The sequence below is a fragment of the Opisthocomus hoazin genome, chromosome 2, assembly GCF_030867145.1.
Source record: "Opisthocomus hoazin isolate bOpiHoa1 chromosome 2, bOpiHoa1.hap1, whole genome shotgun sequence".
NCBI lineage: Eukaryota > Metazoa > Chordata > Aves > Opisthocomiformes > Opisthocomidae > Opisthocomus > Opisthocomus hoazin.
In genome coordinates this window covers 54,416,940-54,442,313 of record NC_134415.1, presented here as the reverse complement: position 1 = coordinate 54,442,313, position 25,374 = coordinate 54,416,940, and the positions used below count along the sequence as shown (strand labels likewise).

General features: G+C 44.1%; 2 protein-coding genes across 8 annotated transcripts in view; both read right to left on the bottom strand.

The window, feature by feature from the left end:
- Positions 1 to 6,308: 6,308 nt before the first annotated feature.
- On the bottom strand, positions 6,309 to 13,342 carry NAA20 (N-alpha-acetyltransferase 20, NatB catalytic subunit). The gene is made up of 6 exons (XM_075413700.1): positions 13,217 to 13,342; positions 13,084 to 13,108; positions 12,892 to 12,982; positions 11,559 to 11,694; positions 10,405 to 10,550; positions 6,309 to 6,642 (listed from the first exon to the last, which is right to left on the bottom strand). Exons 1-6 carry the CDS (start codon positions 13,267 to 13,269, stop codon positions 6,557 to 6,559), a joined length of 537 nt encoding a protein of 178 aa, XP_075269815.1. The 5' UTR covers positions 13,270 to 13,342; the 3' UTR covers positions 6,309 to 6,556.
- Positions 13,343 to 14,816: 1,474 nt separating this feature from the next.
- Positions 14,817 to 25,374, bottom strand: part of RIN2 (Ras and Rab interactor 2) — an 84,138-nt gene continuing 73,580 nt past the window's right edge. For all 7 annotated transcript variants that reach the window (XM_075413694.1, XM_075413695.1, XM_075413693.1 and 4 more), the window contains 4 exons: positions 24,370 to 24,675; positions 22,115 to 22,246; positions 19,819 to 19,982; positions 14,817 to 16,644 (listed from right to left, as the gene is read on the bottom strand). In XM_075413694.1, the coding sequence (XP_075269809.1) occupies positions 16,327 to 16,644; positions 19,819 to 19,982; positions 22,115 to 22,246; positions 24,370 to 24,675 (920 nt within the window). In that variant the 3' untranslated portion in view covers positions 14,817 to 16,326. The remainder of the gene's footprint in view (positions 16,645 to 19,818; positions 19,983 to 22,114; positions 22,247 to 24,369; positions 24,676 to 25,374) is intronic.

Sequence of the window (25,374 nt, the reverse complement as noted above, 5' to 3'; positions counted from 1 at the left end):
TATTTATCTTTTATTTTGGCACATTATTTATTAAGACCTGATTCTGCATGATCCTGAGAATCCTTTGTGTATGTCAGCGTTAGTGGGTTAATGTGCTGCACGGGTTCTTCTCGGGTGCAAGTATGCCTAGGGTCTGTACTTCGGAGTCACCTCCTGCGTGGTTTTACCAAGCATGAAGTATTGCAACAAAGCACCATCAAAGGCATGTCACTGCCAGTGTAGATGCAAGGTCCTCCTTCAGCTGTTTGCTCGCTATACATCCATTGGATTTATCAGTAAAGACAAGAAAATATTCGATGGCTGTATAGAAGTCTTCCTCACACACAGAGGTACAGATGTGCAGCAGTGCCTTCCTAGGACCCACAATGAGCATAACTTTCACTGCTAGTAAACATATGATATGGAAGTAGAATTTGGACAGCGCAACACATTACACTAAACCAAAGCCCAGTTGTTTACCCTTTTCTCAGCACAGTCAGCAGAGCAGATGCAACCCTTCAGTCCCAAGGAGACGTATCTGCACATGCACACATACAGAAAGACCACTTCAAATTGGAACTTCTGCATAATATGGGAGAGGACCAGACCCCTGTTTAAAAACAGTTTATGCTTGACTAAAAGACACCCATGAATCAGTCTTGGTTCAAAAGACCCACTGCAAGGAGACAAATCAACCACAGTGCGTCTGAGTACCAGCGCTGGCGGGAGCAAAGGCTGCATGCCATCTCAGAAAAGCATGATCCACCCCCTCCAAGTACCACTAGGAGATGCCTGCACCCATGACATGTCTTGTTTTCAGAACTCTAAACCGGCACATCCTTTTAAAGGTTTCCGCAACTAATGGCTGCAGTGCAAACGATCTATTTCTTTAGCACAAGTACGCATGGCTGACGAACGCCTCATTTATTTAGTGCTTCTAAGAAACTGATGTGGTATGGCTTATTATTTTTTTTTAATAAAAAAGAGAGTTCAATAATTCATCTTATGTGATAATTCGTTTGTGTTCTGATAATCTGATTACATGTGAAATTTCCTGCCATTGTGGCCAGACCCTGGGCTCATGGAAATAGGCATGACTCGATTTTCTCCAGTGGAGCTACTCATTTACAGCTGCTCAGGATCAGGGCCTACCTGCCTGTTTCTGACATCTAGAATATGAATTCATATCGCTGTATGGCATCAAGAGTCACTAGACAAGCACAGCACACACCTAAACATTTGTTATTTGAGATGTTCTGCTGCAGGAATGCACTTCCTCCTGAGCCTCCCCCCTCTCATTACTCTTCCTATGCATTCCATCTAAATTAATTTTTTCCTTCCATTTCTCTGGCTACATTTACACCTTGAGTGCCTTCATTACATTCTTGAAACAAAATTCAAGGTCCTCTCTATTTTTTAAAAAATCTTTTTTCCACGCCTTTAAAAACCTATTGTCTTAAAAAAAGTCATCGAAATTTCTCCTTTTTTTGCTCCCTCTCTCCTAATACCCTCACTTTCCTTTTGTTCAGACCTGGTAGCATTACTATTCTCACATTGCTCCTGAACACAGGAAGAGCCTCATAATTGCTTGTAGAACTTAATAAAAACAGTAATATGCTTATAACGATGTTACAATACCACTATACCAACCCCAGTAAGAACAATGCTAGTGTCTGACACCCCCTTCTCTGCTCTCAAAAGGCTCCGAAGCAGCCACACCTGGAAGCCTTCCAGCTGTGAAACACATTACTTTGGAGTGCTCTTGGGGCAGGAACAAAAAGGTCTGTGTTTGGAGAGGTTCACCTTTTCTGTCTCCCCAGGTATCCTCAAGGCATTGTATGCAAATTAGTCAATGGTAAATAGGGTAGCATCAGCTAAACTCTCTATTCAGGACCTGCACAACAGATAATTAATTGGGGCGGGGGGGGAAGGAAACTTATTTCTATATATTATTCAGATAAAACTGAGCCTGAGGAAATTATTAGTGTGTCTAATCTCCACTACTTGAGCACATGCCTGTGGTTCTCTTCTGTTGTTAATCATGGTATTTTGGCCTTTTTTTGGTTCTGTTTTTGCATAAATCAAAGAAGAAACATACCAATTAGTCACTGATAGATAGCAATGTATCATTTAACTTGAAACAATTATAATCTGGTGGACAATATGATATTTTTTCTCTTTTCCCCTCAAAATTCAACTCCCTTTGCTACTGAAAATTTAATGCTAAGAAAAAAATAAAACAGCCACAGTTAATGTATGACCCCACTGTATTTTTGTTCTTCCGCTTCAAAGGCAACCTGCCAGCTCACACAGAAAACAAAGAAAGGTTACTTTTGCAAACTGTACTAAAAGCACGCAACAATAATGGCCCCAAACAACTACAGCTCCTAGTTGTCTTACTGCAGTATTTCGGGGCTACTACTGTAGCTTTTTATTAACCAAGGATCATTAGCAAACCTTGATTTGAGTTTTATGGTGTGTTACCTTTATGTAGTATGTTTACTGCAACTGCGTGGCACAACAGTGCCTGTCAGTTATGCTCCATAAGCCCAGAAATGAAACATCAATAACAGTACTAACCTATGACCTAGCGGTGTTTCCAGAAAAATCAACTCTTAGGTTACTTAAGAAACGCTTGTATAACGCTGGAAAGGACCAGTCCAGCCTTAGCAGCTGAGCATTCGGAGGAACTGTCCTCTGCCAAGTATTCTGGCCTACACATAGCACATTGACCACCCCCCCCCCATCACTGCCACCACTGCTAGTCTGATTTGTTAGGAGACAATATACAAAGACATGATCTCTCAGTAGACAACAGCCCAGTATTTTCAAGACAGTTAATCAGGAGGGGCTGCCATCCTGTTCCATTCCTACACTGTTTCTCCCTCCGAGGCGTAGCAGAGCTTGCCCAGGGAAGAATCTACATCAGTGTCCTGAAACCTATGTTTCACTGACCTTGCTGACTGTACTTACCACAGCAAAGAATTGCTGTCATGATACCTGCAAAAACCTTTTCCAGCTTTAAATAGCCATTCTATTCAAGACACATTTCTGAGGGTGACAGACAATTTATTAGCATGGGCTTTGACCAAAGGCTTTGTTTCTGTTGAAGGCTAAGCAGAATGAGAAATGCTGTCCAGTAGGAACCATTGCAGTGCTTCACGCCCCAGCCCCTCCACTGCACTCTCTGAAGACTCAGCCAAATACTTAAAAAAAAAAAAGGCAGCAAACCCAAGTTTGCAATAAGTTTACAGCGAAAGACACAAGATTTCACTTCCCTAATGCAGACTACTGCACTCCATCAAGCAGCAGATCCCTTCTTTAAAACAGTCAGAATGGGAGCAACCAGTTTAACTCCATCCCGCAGAATCACTCTCATCTGATGGAATAGACCGGATAAAAAACAACACTTACATAAAATAAGATTAAAGCACTCTCTACTTACAGTGGAGACCTGAAAAGTCGCTGTTTGATACAATCCACAGAAATCTACGGTAGTGAGTAGCTGACAGACAGATGTTGTGACAAGGAGGAACTCACCACGTTAGCCCAACAATTTATTTTTTTCTTCCACTGCCATAGCAGTCACACTCTATTGAAATGTTCTGTTTATGTGAATCATTTACCTCACACCGCGTCTTTTAAAACAAAACTTCACAGAATTAAAAACAAACAAAGGTGAGGCGACCCTGGTAAAACATAGTTACTGTCTTACAGCTTTATGAAGCCAAAATGGAATGTTTGAAAGTAATTTATTCCTCGCTTTCACACCTCAGTCACCAAATTTCAATTCTGTAAAGCTCCTGAGACATGTTGTAAAGGCAAACTGAACCTACTTAAGCAGCACCACCGAAATGCATCTCACCTAACCTGAGTGTACAAGGAACACGAAACCAGAGCCACTGCTTAAATTTCGCTTTTCTGAAAAGCGAGGAGACTGGACAGACTGATTTTCTGTCCTGGCCAAACGCAAGCTGCTTTCCCTGTGAAACCTGCAGCCCGAGCGCTCCGGCGCAGGCCAAGCGCCCTGCTCCTCGGGCACAAGCTGGCTCCTGGAAGGTTTTTGTGACCGGGCGCCGCCCGGCTCCTCACCGGCCGGCACCGACGAGCGCGGCGGCGCCGTCCCGCAGGCAGCGGCAGCATGGCGGCGCCGGCGGCCACACCGGCGGGCGGCAACGCGCACCGCGGCGGAGCCCCCGCGCATGCGCGGCGCTGACCCGCACGGCCGCCACTTGGCCGGCCAGCGCGCGGCCGGGGCGCTCCCTCGCGCATGCGCGGCCCCCGAGCTGCGGCACCGAATCGGCCGGCAGGCGCCGCCGCCGCGCTCCTGGGTCCGTCCCCGGGACCCGCCGGTCCATCGCCCGACCCCCCCGGCGGGCCCCTCGCCCGGGAGGGGCAGCGGCGGCGGTGTTTGTTCGGTCACGCACCGGAGCGGTCCCGGGGCTCGGGGGCCCCGACGCTCTCCCTGCACCGCGACGCCTTGTCAGTCCCCCCCGGCCCAGCGGGGAGTGGAGCGACAGCAGGGCAGGGCAGGATGGAGATGAAGGGAAAACCTGGGGTGGGCAGCACGACAGAGAGGGATCCAGCTAGAACAGGGCAGGGAGCAGGACAGAGGGGCACGGTGAGAAATGGCGGCCCAGGGAGCAGCACAAAGCAACAGGGGATGAAAAAGGAAGACGGAGCGTGAGAGAGACGGGGCGAGGGGCAGGGAGAAGGACAGATACAAGGGCAGAGCAACAGAGGGAAAGAGGGGAAAGAGGATCAGGGAGCAGGACACGGGGACAGAATGGGGAAGAGAGGGGCAGCGAGCAGGACAGAGTGGCAGACACAAGAAAGACAGAGCGATAGAGACAACGAGGAAGACAAGGACAGAGAGAGAATGACCACGGTGGGGAGAGAAAGAGGGGCAAGGAGGAGCAGAGAGGGACGGCGAAAGAGAGGGATGGGGAGCAGGCCAGAGGGTTATAAAGAGAAAAGTAAGACGAGGGAGAAAGACTGAGGGGCAGAGACAGAAAGGTACAGGGAAAAGGATGGTGAGATGGAGGAAGAGAGAGCAGCAGGACAAAGGACAGAGAAAAACGAAAGGAAAAAGGAAGGAAGGATAAAGATTGGAACAGGGAGTGGGACACGGAGAGAGAAAAAGCAGGACAGAGAACAGGGGAAAGGGACTGAGTAATGCAGAGAGATGCCAGTTGGGACAAAGAGATGGAGAAGGCAGGAACAGCGATGGGCTGGAGGACCTGCATCTGACAACCTGTCACTCCTGATGTCATTTCCATGGCCTCAAAAATGGGACATGGCCCAAGACAGAGGAACGGGGCAATGAAAGATAAGGCACAGGGAAGTTCTAAAAAGAAAAAAAGAAAAAAACAAGAGAGAGCAAAATAGTGATGGGGAGCGGACAGAACAAGAGGAACACGAGAGACAGGACACCGGACAGAAAGCAAGAGGAAAAAAGGGACAGAAAGCTGGATATAAGGATGGAAGAAAAACAGGAACAAAACCTAGTATTTATTACGCAGTGTGGCTAATGAAAATGTAAATACCAGCTTGAACAGAACTCCTTACCATAGTAGTTTCGCCTGTATCTCAGGTCTAAGTTAGCACCTGTTTCTTGACAGGGTACGCAGGACTATAAAACCCGTGATAAAACATGGAGGGAGAAACATGCTTACAGGAGTAAGCTAAATGGGTTATGTGCACAAGACTTGATATTACTTAGCCTTAATCCTAGCTTGTACGGTCAATTGATACTCAGATCTCTGAATTTCATTTCTGAAAAATTCCGTATTTATCCATGCTCCTCCACTAAAAGAAACAAATCACGTTATGTCACCGTAAGACACAGAGTTGTTTGAAGATGCTGTGAACATAGGGAAAGACTTCTCTTTTGCAGGTTCTTTGGAAAACATACACTGACCTCGAAATTCAGCAAGAGGAGTATCAGAAAACAAGAATACATTACTGCAGATTGCTTCAGCGTACACAGCATGTTAAGGTAGGTGTGGGTACCCAGAACACAGAATTGCTCTTGAATCTGGCCCATGGCGGACAGAAAACCTTGACTGCTTTGGTTGCCTGGCTTTTTCAAATCAACAGTGAACCTAAGTTCAGTCCCGTGCCTGTGCCATGAAAAGGGGAAAAAAACATTTCTACATTATGTATACCAGGTTTACCTTCTATGCAAGTATTAATACATTGCCTTCCCCTGCTGTGTTTCTTGGGCATTGTACAGTATTTTCATTGGTCATGAATAAATGCATTTGAAGAGTTGTTACTATTACTGACTTCAGGTATTTTTGGCTTGAAAGAAAACCAAGAAAACACCATTCAAGGGGTAATTCCATTTTAATAGTCTCTGAATTTCCAATATTTGAGAGGAAAAATAATAGGGTAAGTGCAGGAGTATGCAGCCATTACCAACAGAAACAGCATTAGTAAACTTCTCAATATTGCTTTTTGATATTTCACTGGTAAAAACATTGAGACTAAGATTTCTCATCTGTAAGTTCTTGGAGGCTGGGGGGAGAAGGAACCTGACACTCCTAATAAGTTTCCTGTGAATCACAGCTTACAGTCACTCAATGTCTTCTGGTCTCACAGGATGAGGCAGAGGTATAATTGATTTCTTCTCCATATCTCTGGAAAGAGCTTTTCTCATATCTGTGACAAAAGAAAAAAAACACATTATAATAAGACAGTCATTGCATGAAGCCATATTAAATGAATTCTCTATTACAATAAGATCATTTTTAATCAAGAAGATTTCCTAGAATCACAGAATATCTCAGGTTGGAAGGGACACATAAGGATCTTCAAATCCAACTCCTTGCTCCTCGCAAGGCCACCTAAAACTAAACTACCATATGACTAAGAGCATCGTCCAGATGGTCCCTGAACTCTGATGGGCTTGGTGCCTTGACTGCTTCCCTGAGGAGCCTGTTCCAGTGACCGACCACCCTCTCGGAGAACCTTTTCCTAATGTCCAGTCTGAATTTCCCCTGAGGCAGCTTCATTCCATCTCCTTGTGTCCTATCGCTGGTCATCAGAGAGAGGAGATCAGCATCTCCTCCTCCACTGACCCCCTTAAGGAAGGTGTAGACTGCAATGAAGTCACCCCTTAGCCCTCTCTTCTCTGAGCTGAACAAATCAAGTGACCTCAGACGCTAATCATCACTCTTGCCCTCGAGATCTTTCACCATCTTGGTCGCCCTCCTCTGGACACACTCTAATAGTTTGATGTCGTTAATGCTGTTCAGCAGCAACATTATAAACTGGAATATAACACTGCATGAAACTCAACTGAATGGAAAGGAAATGGCAGGCTAAAGGGACAAATATATGATTTAAGGCATCTGCAACAGTGGTAGATATCTGTCCGTAGCCCCCTTATTTCATAGTGCTCCCGCATATCAAATGAATAGTGCAAGAACAGTGCTAAACAAATGTTCTTAACCTCAGGCTACACAAGGTAACAAAGGTACAGGAAAGAAATGGTCTGTGTGCAGCACAACCGGGAAAAGGAAAACGACTCAACATCTATACAAACTCTGGGGTATGCCATGCATGAGGTGTGCTCTGGAAAGATCGGGGATTTCTCACATCATCAGCAAGGAAAGTGTCAAATAGAGAAGCAGCATGTCATCTGCTGCCATCGGTCCAGCTACCCGAAGAAATTGCTACGATACACTGTCCAAACCATACAAAGCACACTACAGAAATCAGTAAAGGGAATGCTTTAGCCGCAAAGGCCGCAGCCCAACAACCCTTGGAGGAACGTACAGTCACAGTTTTAATGATAAAACAGAGCGAATGGCCAGATTTAACTACCCTAAAATCATGTGCGAGAAAGACTGTTCAGCAGAGGAAAAGGAAAAATAGGAAAAGTGGGAAGGAAAACAGAATGATAATGGGATATGGACAACTGGGGGAAAACCTATACTGCCCAAGAAATACATAATTATGGTAGCTAGGTGGTTCCACAACAAAGCACATGGCGGGCCAGAAGCAGTAGCAAATCAGATACAGAAGATATGGTCAGCACCAGGAATCTACACCACTGCACAGTAGTTGCCCAACATGCCAGAAGCTCTCAAGTGTTAAGCCTAATTCTGAATTAGGCAGGCAACCACGCGCTTATTTCCCTTTCCAAATATTGCAGATAGATGATGCAGACATGCCATCTGCCAATCGATACAAATACCTGATGGTAATAGCTGACCAGTTATCACAGTGGGTGGAGGCTTTCCCTACAAGAATGGCTGACACAGGAGGGGTGGTAAAAGCCTCAGTAAAGGAAATTGTACCTAGATACAGAGTCCCAGAGTCAACTGATTCAGATTGGGGGGGCCCATCTCACAGCAAACATAATCAACCAGCTATACAAATCATTAGGAATAATTACAAAACTACACACCCCTTAACACCCACAGTCTTCAGGACAGGTAGAAAGAATGAACAGAACTTTCAAAGAAAAAAATAGCAAAAATATGTACATGCACTGGCCTTTAATGGCCAGAAGCACTGAACTTGGCTTAATGGGATGTCTGGAATGCTCCACGACAACCCATAGGCCTAACACAGGCTGAAATCCTCTTTGGGAGACAATTAGCCATACCAGGGACTTATATCCCAGCTAAGACCAGCCAACCGGATGGAGATGAACAGTTGACCCAATACGTGTTATATACGCAAAAAAAATTTGAGCGAAAAAGAAAATATGCTCAATGGTATCAGCCTACACAACCCGAAATTCAAGTACCTGACATACAGCCTAGGGATGAGGTGTTAATGAAGGTGTTCACATGAAAATCCAAGCTAGAACCTAAATGGGAGGGACCATATACTGTCCTACTATGTTCCTATTCTGCTGTTAAAAGTCTTAGGAAAAAAAACCTGAATACACCGTTCTCATGTCAAGTGAGTGGTGAATAGCCCATCAGCTAACAAATGAATACAATCAACAAGTCTCTATTTTTCAGTCTCTGTGACCTCTTACAGCACCCCACAGAATGGAAAACGGAAAAACCTGTGATCATGTTGCTAGTGAAAACCCTGATAACACTGCTCCTCCCAGACTACGGACAGAGAACCTTGGAGTGGCCACGGTCTCAAGCTCGTGTCGGGTACGATATAAGAACACCCCCTAATGAGATATTGTGCCTGTTACCTGTATGAGAGACCATGGTTAATAGTTAAATGCCTTGAAAACTTCATGAGCTCTTCCTGACATATTAGCAGGGATGCTTAATAAAGACAAAGGGAGGACTTTTGCAGAATAAGTTTAATCAACTGAACTCTCTAAATGCATTCTATTCTTTTAGCTGTATCTTTATGTTTGAATAACTTTGCTTAGCATGAATTAGCAGGAGAGCGTGAGCTCGCTGGAATTCCAGGTCTCTTGTCATGAGCCTATCCTGGGCTGGTTGCTGGGATACAGGAAGGCTCTGGCACCAGTGTGAACTGGGAGGTAAGGAGGCTACCACTGTCAGAGGAAGCTGTAAGTCTTTCAGATAAGAACTGCAAACGTAAGGGCCTGTCTGGAGACAGAGGAAGAATCCAGTAAGGAACAGAAAGACCTCAGACCAAGAATTACCATTGGATCAAGAGACACGTGCAAGGCGCATGAACAGCATAGGCACAAATTGTAAGGGTATAAATACCCAGGGATTTCTTTGTTCTGGATCCCTCTCTTTAAGAGGCACCCGGTCCGGACCGTTTCTTTTCTGTACCTTTCCATCTATTTCTTTAACTAAATTACTTCATAAGCACAGATGTCTGAAACTATGCTACAGGAAACATAGGGTCAGGAACATTAACAACAGAAAACATATACAGCATGGCCACGTAACCCTTTGGGGAGGGCACTTAAAGGAAAGAAGGTCTAGGAAGACACAGCAGCTGGTACTTTACTTTTATTAACAGAATTAACACAAACACACTTGAATTTCCATGTTCCTTCCCTTTTAAACTGAAAATGCCACCCAATTCTCTGCGACTGTTGAACACTGACACTGGTAAATTTCTAGTTAGACATCTGAGCAAGCCAAAGTTTCAAGTCCCTGTTATGGGAAGAAACGAGGAAAGCAGTGCCATTCCTTCTCCCAATAACATTAGCAAAAAAGACAGCTACTGGCTGTGAGCATTCCTCAGAAAGAAAAATTTGGTAAGAAACTACATTTTTGTTTCCATCTTACCTACAGGATATTTTTGTACTTACTAATTTATTGTTGTTTTAACTGCAAGACTAAGTTTTGTAACTGATGTAATCTTCAGTAGGAAAAGCTAAAGGAGTATACAAAATCCCATTCATCAAAAGCTATCTGAACTTGTTTCGCATATAAAAAAAATTAATGATACAAACGAGACCAGGAATCCTCAACAGGAGAATCTTTCCATCCAACTTCAGGCAGAACAAGTACTTACCATAAGCATCTTCATCTGGCTCCCCACTGCTAGCAGAGTAGTACTCTAATACTGTCCGGTACACACTGTAGCCTAGTTGTTTATACATATTTACTGCAACCTGATTCGATACTCTCACAAAGAGATCGACGAAAAATCCACCCTTTCTTTGAAAAAATAAAAACAAAAAAAACCAACAGTAAGGAACAGCAGGTGAATGTATTTCTAAATAATAACCCACAACTTGTAATCAGACTAAAAGCAGGTCTCATGACGTGGTATGCTACTCAAACATCTTTCACACTGTAATGACAGATACACTCCCTTACCAAGGGACAAATCCAGTATAGGCACAAATTTCATTTTACTTTATGTCATGTGACCATTCTTCTACACCAGCCAGTGGGTTCATAATTATGAACGGGAAGAACAGGACAAGCTGAACACCCACACAACCCTCATATATAAGAAATTATTAAAAAAAATTTAAAAAATCCACATTTTAGATCGCATTGGTTTAGGGACTGCCTCCTTCAAAGTGCAAGGAGGGGGGAGAGGAATCAGTCACAAAATTCAGTTGCCTAACAGGACACAGCCCTTCTCACACGTCAGATTTTCAAAACATCGTACTATTCAACAATTTTACCAACTACGGTGGGGTTGCCCTACCACTATGAGTTAGGGACATTTCCCTGTGGGTTTATTTGATGCTAAATTTAATTTTCTGCAGGTACAAGTAGCCAGGCACGAGATGGAAAGTAAGCTAAGACACCATCTGCCATATAAAATCTGTTCAAGATTGTGCCTGAGGGAATCGCACAAAGCCCACGATTACTGAACAAGCGTGTTGGAGGCCCTACAGGGAACAGTGCCGACGTTTCGCACAGCTCTTTCCTGTCAAGTAAAGGACCTTTTATACAGGATCTCTACTGGATTTCAGGCTACTTCCCACTCACTCTAGCAAGTCAGCTTTCAAAGTAAATCCTGAGATTTTAAACCGCCAAGCAACATTCGTAATTCTTGTTCTCTAACTCTTGGGAATTTCAGCAAACCAGAATGCTACTTAAAGCAAAATTCTGAGTCTGCTTCATGCAAACCAAATATCTAAGCCATAGACAGGTGTCTGTAGAAAAGCTACTTCAAGAGACAAATTTCAAGACAAACATAATACTCACTTTTCTGAAATTTCTTCCAGTAGTTCCATCAATTTAGCAGCCAAACCCAGCCGTCGAAATTCTGGTGCAACGGAGAGAGCAGTAACGTGTCCATGCCATTCTTCCCTAGCCACAGAGCCTTCCGCTTTACCCATTACTGTGAATATACAGACCATCAGCGCAGTAGCAGCTCTGGAATAGCGCACCACCCACAGCTATGCAACTTTACAATGGAACCACGCAGTGTATAAGCAAACACTGCAATGGCTGTGGTAAAGGCTCTAACTGGAATGTCTACGTTGTAACTGTGATTCACCAACCACTAAAAACCTCATTTTGCTCAAGTATTACAGTAGTTTCTTGACTAGTGTAAAATAAATCAATAAATAATTCTGCAAATCCATTGTTTGAGGCATGACTTTCAAATGCAAATTTCAAGCAACTCCGGTGAGTCCTTAACTGAGAGGAATTCAGGATTTGACTCAAATAATGGTGGAACGGAGGGCTAGAAACCCAAAACTAACTCACCATTCCACCAACTATTGCAAGCTTTTGGTGACTATGGGGGAATAGAGCTTGGGAAGGTTTGCTAGTCTGGCAATAGAAAAGCTAAGGCCCTGCAAACAAGGTATGTTTAAGAAAAAAAAATACAGAAAAGGGGATATTGTTTGAGGGGGCTTCTTTGTAGTTCCTCTCCTTTCTACAAAGAGCCAAACCAGTGTTAGTCCACTAACGAACACTCGCAGTTCGCAGTTCCAGTTTTAAACATCACAGGCACTGCTAACCAGCAACTGATGTGCTGGGTGTGGAAAAACCTTCTGCACAGCAAGTGCTTTAACTTTTATTATGTTACATAGTTCATTTCCCAGGTCCCTGCAAAGACCTTTATTCTGCCCTCACCCCGAAATAAAAAAAAGAAGGAGAAAAACCTGGAAGGAATAAACAAACCGGCAGCTCTACTTGGAACGATTTCTGAAAAACGCGAATATTCCACAGCAGACAAGCAAATGACATCCAGAACCAGAGCTTTCCTTTCCAGGTCGGCGCAAAGCCCAAGCCCATCGTTTTTACTTACAGATGACTGCCGGTGCGCGAGACCAGCGCCGGGACTGACCTCCGGGACTACAGGAACGCTCGCAGGCCTACGCTGCCCCGTACAAAACCGCAGCCAAGACTCCTCGCCGCGCTGGGAACACCAGACCGACAACTGCCGCTGCCAGTCCCACCTCACCACCCTCAGGCACCGGCGAAGCGGGAAGACTCTTCGTAACGGGCACCGGGGAAAGGCGCAGAGCGGGAGGGCCCCGGGCGCCCCGACCCCCTCCCCCCGGGCACCCCCCTGACGCGCACTCACTGTAACCCATCAGCTCCCCGCCGGGCGCCTCGGCGACGATGAAGTACTCGGGCCAGTGGGCCAGGTACTGCAGGTAGAAGGGAATCCCGTACTGCGCCGCCCGGTTAAGGAGCAAGATGTCGCCGCCCGGTCCGCCGCCCGCGCGAGGCCCCGCGCCTCCTCCCCGGCGCCCGGCGGCAGCGGGAAGGATACGGTCTCCGTCAGCGGGTCCAGGTTGCTGCGGGGGGAGAGCAACGCTCAGCGCGGGCCCGGGCCCCGCCGCCCGCCCACGCCCGCGGGCCGAGCGGGGCCCCCGGGGAGCGGAGAGGGCCGCGGCCGCGCTCACATGTTGTTGAAGCGGAAGAGGTCGTCGCAGGTGAAGGCGCGCAGGGTCGTCATGCCGCCACCGCTCCGGCCGCCGCCGCCGCTCCGGAAGCAGTCCTCCCGCCGCCCGGCGGCCCCTTCCGCCACCGCGAGGAGGCGGCGGCGGATGCGGGGCGCCGCGGGCCCGCCCCCTGCCGCCGCGGAGGGGCTGCGCCGGCTGCGGGCACCGAGGGCGGCGGGACGGGGGGCCGCTTGGCGCTCGGCTCCGGGAGAGCTTGTGCAGCGGCCGGGGACGGCCCCCGAGAGCAGAGGCCGAGCCCCATGTTCCCTGGGCCTTACCTTCCCGTCTTCTGACGAACCTCCCCCCGCAAACGGTATTTTGCGGACAATCCAGCCTTCGCTCTGCTTCCGCGGCCCGCCTGGGGTCACTTTCCTTTAACACCCCCCACCCCCCTCATCTGCGCCATCCTGGCAAGAGCCAGGAGAGCAGCACGGAAGCTTCTTTCCCCCCACCCCCCCTTTAAAGCAGGCTCTTTTCCCCGCCAGTTCACACTCGGCAGGCCTTGGGCGCTCTTAGTCTCCTGGAATCACAGGCACGGCCTCCCCCCGCTCCCCGGTGATGGATCCTCACCCGGTGTGCGATGCTGCAACTCCGGCGGAGAGCCGTGAGACCTGCCTGGAAGGCTGCCACGGCCGGGGGGGAGGACAGCCTTCGAGATGGAGAATAAGCAAAATAACGCGTGGAAATAACAACAAGAAGTAGATTTGATTTAAGCTGCTGCAGGCGGCATTTCATGATTTTGCAGTATGTGCTTTTTGTGAATTCACAAATCCCCTAATGTAAAACTTTTCTGTTAAGCTTCTTTTATTAGTAAGATACAGGGATTTATTACCTCCAGCTTCATTTCCTTCAGCCTTTCCAGTTACTTCTCCATTTCAAAAAGAGGGAGCGATAAATTTAAAAAAAAGATACCACCTCAACTATCAGCTTTTTCTTGCTTTTCAGTATTTCGTAACATCAAACACCTCACTTTGGAGAAGACAGAACAGCTTATTTTTACAAGTCCAAATTCCTTCCACAGTTTTTGCATCATCTGCTTCCTGACATTACGAGAAGTGAGAAGTGTTTTGCACAGCACAGTGAATAAAATGTTCTAATTTTCCAAAGAAACAATTGCACAAGAATAGACAGCAGAATCATCTTGAGGTGGTTTGGGCACGCGTTTCCCTTTTTACACTTTGCTTTCCTTCATTTCACGCATGAAATTCTGAGTTTCTTAATACTTTGCCTCTCTGTCCCAGTCCTTCCCTCCTCTAGCAGAGCCGCCATCATACAGAAAATAGTGGAATTTTCTTCAGCACCGAGTATCAGTCTCAACTTCGCAAGAAATGGTTTGGCAGTCAACACACTGCTCCTGCTCCTGACTGTTCAGGTCAAGCGCACTAACTGAATCAGAGTGTTGTTGCATCCTTCCTTTGCAAAGAGCTTTGAATGGGCTGAGCAGTATGAAAAGCAGCAGCATCAGTCTACCAAGATACACAAAACATTCAGGTGTGAACCATTTCTTTAAAAAAAAAAAAAAGAAAAAAACCCCAAAAACCACAGCACACAACATCCCAAATTATAGTTCAGTATTACAATGTATTATTATGTGCAAAACTCACCATTTACAAAATTAAATACAAACGCGCTGGGGTTTCAGATACATGGCCAACTGACAAAAATGTTACAGATCTCTGCATGTACAATACACATGCTGCTCATGACATTTTTGTAACCATCTGCCTTACGTTACTCCTCTAAAGAGAGTAGCCCAAAATGACTTAAGTAGGGTCCCGTGTCACCCACAGCACTGGCCATCTTGGACACATCTACAGAACACACAGGTTTAATACCATTTTATCTTTGCACACGTAGGACTGACTTCCACACCTTGCCTACCGAGTAGCTCAGAACCATGAAATGCTACAACACATTCTTCAGTCCAAGACACACTCTGATGTTGGTGATAGACTATACAAAAAAAGTGTTCTCCTTCACCTTACTGATGATCACTTATTTAATCCTCTGCTAACACAAATAGTATCTGGGATAGGTGCTGTCAAATCCCTCTGCAAATCTACAATACTGCTTACACAGAAGTTGCTTACCAACCTTCTCCGCTTATTTTCTGCAAGGAGCCTGAACCAGCAGACTAACACATTTTAATCCTAAATTAGGTTCTCTACATTCTTTCTCTGCCCCTTCTCTACATCCTTTCCTTTCAATTTCCTCTTCCGACCCCCTAGTTCTATTGTCTAAAAAAATGCATATAAACAATAATCCCGATAACAGTACATCAAGTTCAGATATAGGCACTGAAATCGCCAGCGCCAGTGGTACAATCTTCTTACAGGTAACAGAAGTTTCGTAAGAACCCTCCTGTAACAGGAAAAGAAGAGGACCCAGAGAGACTTTTAATGCGATACTCTAAAACCAGCAAGAGATTTATTCTTGTATATTAAATGTTAAAATCACATGCATAATTATAGAATACTTTATAGTTAAAAAAATATTTCAAAAACCAACCCTGACAGTTTACCTGCAACTGCTATAAAATTTCTATGATATATATATATAAAAACATGGAGATTTTCTGTAATTAAAAAAATTAGGAAAGGATGCAATCATCCCGGTAATTATGAGTTAACTGATGCCCTGCATCGGACAGTCTTGTCGAACTCCTGCTGGTGAAACTGAGCTCGTATCAGCCAGTTTACCGAAATACTTGTCTAGCCTACATATATTTAACTCAAAATGACATTTGGCTAAAGGATGAGTGTAAGAAAATAGATTTTTTTGCACACTACAGCAAAAAGACCTGCAGAGGGCCACAGTAAAATACGCTTCAAAAGAGTCTGTGGCACAAGAAATTCAGCCTCATGGGCTGTTTACTCAAAACACGCTGGTGAAATATTCCACATAACTGGCCATATGCGTGGTTTACATGGGGTTTTTCTAAGCAACGCTAGAAGTGTCTGCGTGTTTTTTACTAGGCATTTATGGTTTAAGACCTGTTTTAGCTGCTAAGGCAGGCAGTCAACAAAGATGTTTTCAACAGTTAACAGAAATTAAACGATGAGTTGCTGGTTTTAAGAAGCCGAGTCATCGTTGTTTTGAAAAATGGCACCATATGGATCACTGTTAATGCGCTTGTAGACGAAGTGAAAGACCTGGGGTTGCGGACGGCTGTGCAACTCTGCCTTAATTTTCTGAGGGTAGGTATCCTCTGTCAGTTGCTGCCAAGTGTCGTCAACAAAAAGAAACAGGCTATATTCCTCTGGATTGTCCACCTTAAACTTTTCGGCACAAAGCTGACAAACGTCTTCGGTCGTGATATATGGTCTCACTAGCAAGGTCTTTCCTGTACATCCACTGTTAACTTCCTGGAATGCAACACGAAGGTAGTTCTGCAGAATGGGAAAACAGACGTCAGAAACCGAAAAAAACAAAACTCACCCTCTGAAAACTGAAGAGTGAGCAATAAACAGCAACCCTCTCCGTGTTCTAGCTGGGAAACACACACTGGTGATTCTCACACATTATGGCCACCTTGTGAATTGCGATATTGGTGACAAAACTGTGGCAAGCCTGTGGTGGACATAACAGAAATTCATAAGCCAGCACCCTCCTTTCCTCGGCTTATACTCCAGCCCTGCAATTAAGAGTGAACAGATACAGCCACATGGAAAACACCAGTGTTTTTAATGGGACTTGATGTTTGGCCTTACTAGGAAACAAAATGCTGTGAAGAAAAATAAACATCTGAGGCAGCACCCCTGTGATGCTGCCAATACTGGGTCAATACCAGAGACCAGAAGCTTCACACAAGATGATAGTCAGAAGGAAAAACTTAAAAAAAAAAAGCCTCTGCCAGTGGCACACAAGGGGTGTTGACCCACAAGTTACTGCACGACAAACTGCTCGCACTCTTACGCTGCAGTATGCAAAAGGTAATCCGTCCTCACGGAGGACATCTTCATCGCGTTAACCGGTGGCAACTTGGTGCTTGAGCTTGATGTAAGCAAGTTTTGTGTGGTACCATTTTCTTTTTTCAAATAAGGCTTGGAGGGATGCAGGAAAAAAATTTACTCTGCAACATTAGAGTAAATCCATATGGTTTTGAGGCAAAAAAGCTGGAGCTTTTTTCTCTGTTGAAACTGACACACAGCCACAACTCTGATAACACGGATAAATTCTAAATATGCCCTACACGGAAATGCAGTTCTACCTTTCAAAAGCATTTAAGAAGTAAAATAAAAAGCAACAACTAGGGGAAAAAACCAGAAAACTTTTGGACACATGAGCAAAGCAGCCTGCTGTTGTGCGCTTTTTTTAAAAAAAAAAATTAATTGCAATTAAAGACTAAAAAGCACTAAAATTAAAGGAGGGGGGAAAAATGACAGTGAGAAAGACCTGTTTAGTGAGTGAGCTGGTACCTATGTTTGTATGCTGAATAAATTAAGCATGCTAAATCACAACAGTAAAAATTTACATGTCATAAAAACAAGCTGTTAAAAGCTAAGACTGAGAAGAATGCTCATATGACTTGCATTCCAAAGAGCACTCATCTTTATTAAAAGTATTTTTTGATAGCTTGCAGACTGAAACACTGAAGCTTTGCAACAGCATTTAAACCACTGGGATGGAACCTCACGGAATAGAACTAATCCATTTTTGTTACCCAGCATGAAGAAATTACAAAAAAATCCACCCTAGATAAGGCAAAACACACGACAGTTTTCATTTCTAATGTAGTTAATACACAGAAGACCTGTTTTTAAAAGCACGTCCTTTTAGACGGACGGGATTGCTTCAAGGAGAAGCTGAATTCTGTACAAATGCCTGTAACTCTTCTACTAAGTATCAAAGCTATTTATGCGGTATCAGAAAGTTGTATTTAATCATCATGAAAACATGAGATTTTTTTCTTTTCCATCTTTTTGAGGGAGGGAGGATAAAGGCTTTCCAGGGCCCAAAAGCTGATCAGGCGGTGAGACTGCATCACCGAAATGCAGCGATCGCACCCTGGTTCGACGTGGGAAAGCTAAGTTGCGCTGAAGTTGCGTTACGTGTTGGTTGTAGGGAAGGTGCTTCACTTCAGCACTGCAGAACATGGAGAAAGGAGACGGAAAACTGGCATTCTGAGCGGGCAGCAAAATGCTTGAATTTGCGCCAAGCATAGCCCGGACGTGGTGTGATCCTACTGACTCGAGGCTCTCTTTTTCAAAGAGACAATAGAAGGAGAAGTACTGGACACACTCGGTGCCAGCTCTTCCCCCACCACTCTGCATCTTTCTGCATCCAGCTGTACAATTAGCTTGGCTGAAGTTCATTTGCTGAGGAAGAGAAAGTGAAACGGAATACAAGATCCTGCTGAAGGAATCTTCTGTCATTTAGTCATCTGGCAGAACACAAAGTGATGAATTTTCCTATGAACAGTGTAGTGTTTTGCTAGAAAGAGCAAAGACTCAAGCTAGTCGAATCTGACACCTAACTACAGGTAAGCAGAATATAAAATGGATGCCAGTAACATGGACTAGCTTTGTGCACTAGCCATGGTTTGGAATTTCTGTTAATCAGTTCTCCTCTTCCTAAGAGAGGCAAATTGTGGAAGACTGCTTCTTTTCCCAACTCGTGCCTGTTCAGTGTTGTCCTGTAGTCATTTGCATGGACACCAATAAAACAGAAGGAGCCACAACTGAAAGGCTTCATTATCTCCAGATGAGCCTGCACCTTCATTTCTCAAAGTCTTAACTACATCATAACTATGTGATGGTTGTCATCAGCCTCTCTGGTGACTTGTGGATGGTTGGACTTGATGATCTCAGAGGTCTTTTCCAATCTATGATTCTATGATTTGTGCTGGGGTATGAACTGTAAACAACTGAACACAAAGGAATAAATCCTTTCTTCTCAATTCCAACATCCTCCTTGCTTCAGTCCACAAACTGATACAGCTGAACAGACAATCAAGAGCATACTATATGAAAGACATGCAGGCCTGGTTTTAAAAGACGAAGTAATCCCGACTGCTTTGTTATTCTTCAGTTGAAGTTACTGCCCTACTCTGAAAGAGCAGTAAAAAATGGAGGGGAGGAAAAAAAACAAACAAACATGAAGATATCCATAGTACAAAACTCTACTCCTTGCTTAAACTTTAAAACTGTAGGCAAGCTTCCTCCCACCTCTCCTCTCTATTACCTGCTGTATGCCACCATTAGCTACTGGAGAGTTGTACTGATGTGTACCATTGAAATCTGGATTTGTTCTTTTTAACAGATTCAGCTTCTTTGTGTGCTTTACTAAGATATGATTCAGTTTGTCCTCACTCTACAGGACTTAAATAGAAGGAAGGGTGGCAAAGCTCCATTATTTCATGTTTTCTTTAGATCATCGTAATCAAACTCTACTATAAAGTGCAAAGACTTCAAAACTGAGGCAAATTTGCCAGCCATATGCTCAGCATTGCTTCACTCCACTTACCTTGTGGCCCTAAGGGAATTGTTATGAATCATACCTCTCAAATGGTGATTCTAACAAAACAATCAACCCCTTTTTTTTCCTTCAGCCCTAAGCTCTACCTGAAAATCATCAACTGAAGGTATTGTCCTGTTAGTTGTCCTCCTCTTGTGCCATTGCCGCAGAGTATCTCTGGCTTCTGAACTTAACAGTCGGGCAGCTTGTTCCTCCTGGAAGTTCTTGATCAGTGAAAGTGCTCCATAAGCGCTTGTCAAGTAATAGCCTCCTGTGAGGGACAACAAAGGAAGAACGTCTCAGAGTGGTCACAAACACCACGCTAGCTCCAACTGGTCACAGTCAGAAGTACAAACGTGCTTTTTAAAAAAAAAAACACCACAGACACACAGACAAATCCCTGTACTCCACTGCCAAACTATTTATACATAAAGAAAACCAGCTCACTGGCCTGCAAAATGCTGGGCAGTGTGTTCTCAGCTGCTAAGAGACATGCAATGGTTGCACGTGCTCCATATTATCAAGTGGTGCCACAAGTATCTAACTCTGGGTCCACTAGCACTGGGGATAGCTGGTTACTTAAATAACTGGTGTCACTCCTTTAGTCCTGAGTGTTTTTACAAAATTGGAACATGAGTTTTCGTCTAAACATTTCCATCCTGAGCTTCAAGTGTGGATGAAATAAACATAGCTGTTTAAACAAAGTAAAAGACAATCCACCACTGTTCAGGAACTTAAAAGCAACCACCCTTAGCAGCAATAAAGCAATGACTGAGTGTGTTATTTTTACCCTGGAAGCATCCCAAAGAGTCTGCTTTTGTTTTTAAAATGAAGACTGTGTTTGTGACCTTTTTCGCATTCCCCATAATGTCCAACTAGCTCAGGAGGTGATGTGTACAGTCCTCCATGCTTCACCTTTATTATATGAGTGGAGAACAAATTAAAGTCAAGACAGAGTTGCCGATGTACCAAAGAAACTGCAGGTCACAAAGGAAAAGGAGTCTCAACAGGAAGTAACGCTCCTCAACAACCAGGAGGAACAAAATACACGCTGTCATTTATTTCTCTTGCTTGCTCGCTCTCTTTTTTTCCAAGTAAACTATTTGAGTGGGAGTGTCCAATTCAGAGGCAGCACAGCCTATTCATGGAGTCATTCAAATACACATTCTATGCTCACAGTAGTATTTTTTGTATTACTGATAGCATGCTTTTGGCCTTTAGCTTTGCAACAATTTTAATACATAAAACACAAGCAAGTCCCATGAGACAAACTGGACAATACACTACATTTGAACTGCACAACCCCAAAGCACTAAACAATTTTTCCTGCATAATATAGTCCAGCTGGTGCCAAATACAGGGCCAGCCAATGGATGGACTTCTTTTGCTGTATTAAAAACAACATGGCTTAATAGTCCAGTAAATGTTTCTGCCTTTCAAGCATGGTAATGATCTCCAGCTTCGTATCTCAAGTATTTTCCATGTTAAGATTCCTGAAAAATGCACTAGAGGATGTTGTGTACACAAAGCAGGGAACAGACTAGTGCCAAATTGGAGGAATCCTGGCACAGTTCTCACACATACCAGCATACCAGCATGTAAGAGAATACAGCAATTTCAGTAAGCCAAGAGATAGCGGGAATGGAAAACACATATACAGACTTAAACTCACAGCTGAGCTTGGTCACAAGAACCTTTAAACTTCCTCATAAACTGGTAGATTCTGGGGCCTACCCAGGGCTTGCAGAATATTTCCTTGTTAAAAAAAAACCACCATGAAAACAGAAAGGAGGGAGATTTCCTTGCCTCTAGTGGAGTTCAGCCATTATTCAAGTATGCCTTAGGAAACATATTCCAAACATATAAAAATACTTTGTCAGAAACAAATATTGGGAAGGAGCAAAGATCATTAAGGGGGGCAATATTCTCAAAAGCACTTCTCTGGCAGAGAACTTGCCCAGAAGTTTTTCCAAAGCATGTAACTCAAGTCCCATTACGTGTCTCACAATTTAACTGAATGCAGCGGCCCTATAAATACTCTCAGGATATTCTCGGGCACAGAAGGATAATCACATTTGGCACCTGCACAGCGTATATGTTCACTTGCTAAGTCACGATGCCTTCCCCTTCTTGTTGAAAACAACATATTCCCTCATAAGGTAGTACACATCAGTAGATTCCCAGGTCACTCAGACCTGTACTCTGCAAGGTAACCAGTGTTCTCTTAGTTTAAGGTGGAAATAATTATGACATTCTCTTGTTACGCTACTGACATCGCTGACTTTAGGACTCCCCTTGAAAGGATTTCTAGTCAAACAAGGTTAACAGCAATGGTACTATGAGAAAGAATCCCCCTTCCCTAGTCTTTCACTCAGTTATAATAAAAATAAACAAACAGATTACCTTCTCCATGCAGCAAAGATGGATCCAGCAATTCCATCATGTATTCAATTTCAGTGTCCAGCTCCAGCATATCACACTGGGCTAGTACATATGTCAACACAGGCAAGAAGTCATCAGCTCCATACAGCCTCCCTGGGTTAAAGGGAATACAGACAGTGATAGACAAACCACACCCTTTTACCAGTTTTGGTATTTGAAAGGAAAGCATCACTGACCAGTACGTTTGCGTTACTCTTGAGCCTCCTGTTATCAATGCACAGCAAGAAGAACGTCATCTGACTCTTGCTGGACAGGAGACCAACACCAGCTTCATTTTGTATTTCTACCAAACACAAATCCAATGATGCATACCTTGAGGCATGCAAGGGAATTTAAAGACTGGGCTCACTTTAGCATCAGCTCAACTGGTCAACTCCTAAAAGGCTGCCATGCCAGTCTAGCCTGACCTCCACCTGCGCTTCTATCTATCTATCTATCACTGGCTAAGAGATGATCAACAGGCATTTTCGTTATACGTGCAGGGACAACATCCACTTTCTGGAAAGATCCAGCCATAAATACCAGTTTCCGAGTCTGAATCCCAGCAGAGAAGCCTGAACATAAAAGCCTATAAGGTTTGACATGAAAATTCAGCTCATTTCCTTGACAGAGCATAGTTAAAAACACCAGTGAGCAAAGCCGCATATCTTTCCCAACTAGCCAGTGAAGCATCATCGGCAACGGCAGCATGTAGCTAACACACAGAGACTATGCTGTACCTAGGTCTATCTATGCTCCTACCACATTTACTGCATTTAAACTTTCTGTTTAGAAAATACCACGTGGTCAGATCTCTGGGCCCGGCCAAACTGCGTTCATTGCAGAACTGGTGTGATGGTCACTTAAAACCACCACGAGCAGGAGCCAACTTAAACTTCGGTGAAACTCTAGATGACTGAAGGGCTGATATCTACAGTTATACCAGCTAAGGCATACCTTCCAGGTATTTTATACATACATACACTGTGTATATATATATACTATTATCTGGCTGAGAGTACATGACAAAGCAGATACTCAAACAGCTGCTGGCTCAACGCCATGTTTTACAAACTTCACATGACAAGACAAGACAACCCAAGGAGCATTTGCCACATCTTAAGTGCAACAGTTAACTGGCAGCAGCCTCTCAGTATTTTTCTTCTGCATGTTGGAAATACTTTACTCAATGTGAGTAACACAGCATGACAAAAAGAGTTTGTAGTACTTCAGGGCAAGATTCCTATATCCATTTTAAAACGCAGGATTTTGCACAGAAATAATAAGCTGGGCAGCAGCTCAGACCTAAATCTTGCAACAGTGCCTGGGGGTCTTGAACAGCCACAAGCTTTCACCATGCATCCCAAATCTCAAAAGAAAGCAGGCGTCTTGACCGGCACCGCACCCAGCCACACATCCAGTGCTCTATTAGAAAGAAAACTGCCAACCACCTGCAGCAGCTTACACTTGCTTAGGTAAAACAATCTCCTACTACCACCAGCGTTGCTTCACCTTAGCTCGTGACCTACCACAGCAGTGTATGATAAGACATCAGGCAACAGAGTTGCACCTATGAATTCCTGCCATCCAGCACAGCATTTTAATTGTGCCACTGACTACTTAGCAGGTCTTAACCAGTCTGTGGTTCTATTTCATTATCTAGGTTTCAAGGTCACTTTTGAACTCTTGCTACATTACAGAAATAGATGTTACTTCTGTTCCAAAAACACAAAAGAAAGTCTCCAAATGAGAACATTCAGAGGCACAGCAAGCCAACAATACTAGATCAGAGGCTGCTTTCCACCACCCACTAACACAGAGCTCTCGTAGTTGTCATACTGCATACACGCTATTGAATTACTATAGCTAAATACAGGGTGCTACCTCTATTAAAATTTCCAGAAAAATACTAATTTAGAAACAGTGTCATATTCAAGGCTTACAGGTCAGCCTTTCTGGCAGCCAACTTCAAAGGCCTACAGTTCAGCAAAGCTGTTTTTTTAAAGCTGCTTCACAACTCTTCTTCACAGTGAATTTGTAAGATGTGCTGACAGATGCATCAGAGATATTAGGAAAGAAGCGGAGAGGAAGAATCCCTCCCAAAAAGGCAAAGAGATGCTACAAGATCTCCAGGATAAGGAGACATAGCTGCAGAATCAGTTGGTCTGATTTCCTCCACCAAAAGACAACCTCAGGTTTGGAATATCAGTGAACCCGAACCACGAGAAGCACCATACCTGAGTTATTCTCCATAACAGTGTAAATCAATTTGCAAACTCTCAGCAGCAGCATGACTTTCTTTTCAGGTGAATACATTTTCTGCATGGTCATGAACTTGACTTTAATTTTTTCAACGTCCACAAAGTCTGGTGTTGGAACAAACACGCCCAGTTCCTGAGGACTGCGCTGCCGCACCAACTGCAGGTTTTCCTTTAGCTGTTTCCAAGAACCATCCGCGGTATGAAACTCTTTCAACATCGCTTCAATGTGGCCCTTCAACGGCTTCAGAATGCACTTATGCATGGCCTTCTCCAGGACAACATCTGCAATGGGAAAATACAAGTCCAGCTGACTTCCTCCTCTAGACGAGAGCCAGTATTAATATAACCATTCCCAAAAGAGACACTGTAGAGTAAAACCTTCTTGCTAAGGCCTATTTATTATACACGCTGAGTTTCCAGATGTTTGTTAACAAGAAAACAAAAGGCAGAGCAGAATCTGTATTCCATTTTCTTTATGGCAATGCGGCAAATACAAAAAAAATTCCACAAAGTCAGACCACAGACTGTCACAAAAAAAAAGGGGGGAGGGGGGAGAGAAGCAAGCTGTAGCTCCAGTTACCTTTTTTCTTTTGTTGGTCAGAAGTCTGAATTTTACTTTGAGCTTAGACTTTAACTTCTAAACTTAAAACACAGTCAAAACCGTAACTTCTGTCTGTTTTGGCATGAAAGCCCATCCTTTTTGCATAGTTTCCATCAGAAATTGTAACTCAACCAAGATCTCCTAAAACATGGCTCAACTTTGTCAAGATCTTTATGAAGTTGAACAGATTATGGGCTTTAAGCTATAAATGAAAACCAAGCTGTGTTTGTGCAGCTTTGGATTTCATCATGCAAGCTTATATACAGCTTTGTCATCAAGTTTGAAGTTCTTTGTTTGGCAATAATGTGCACGTGGTACAGTAACCACTAACTTAGTTGGGTGTTTTTTTATTCTTGTTCTACTGAAGTTTTTCTTTAACA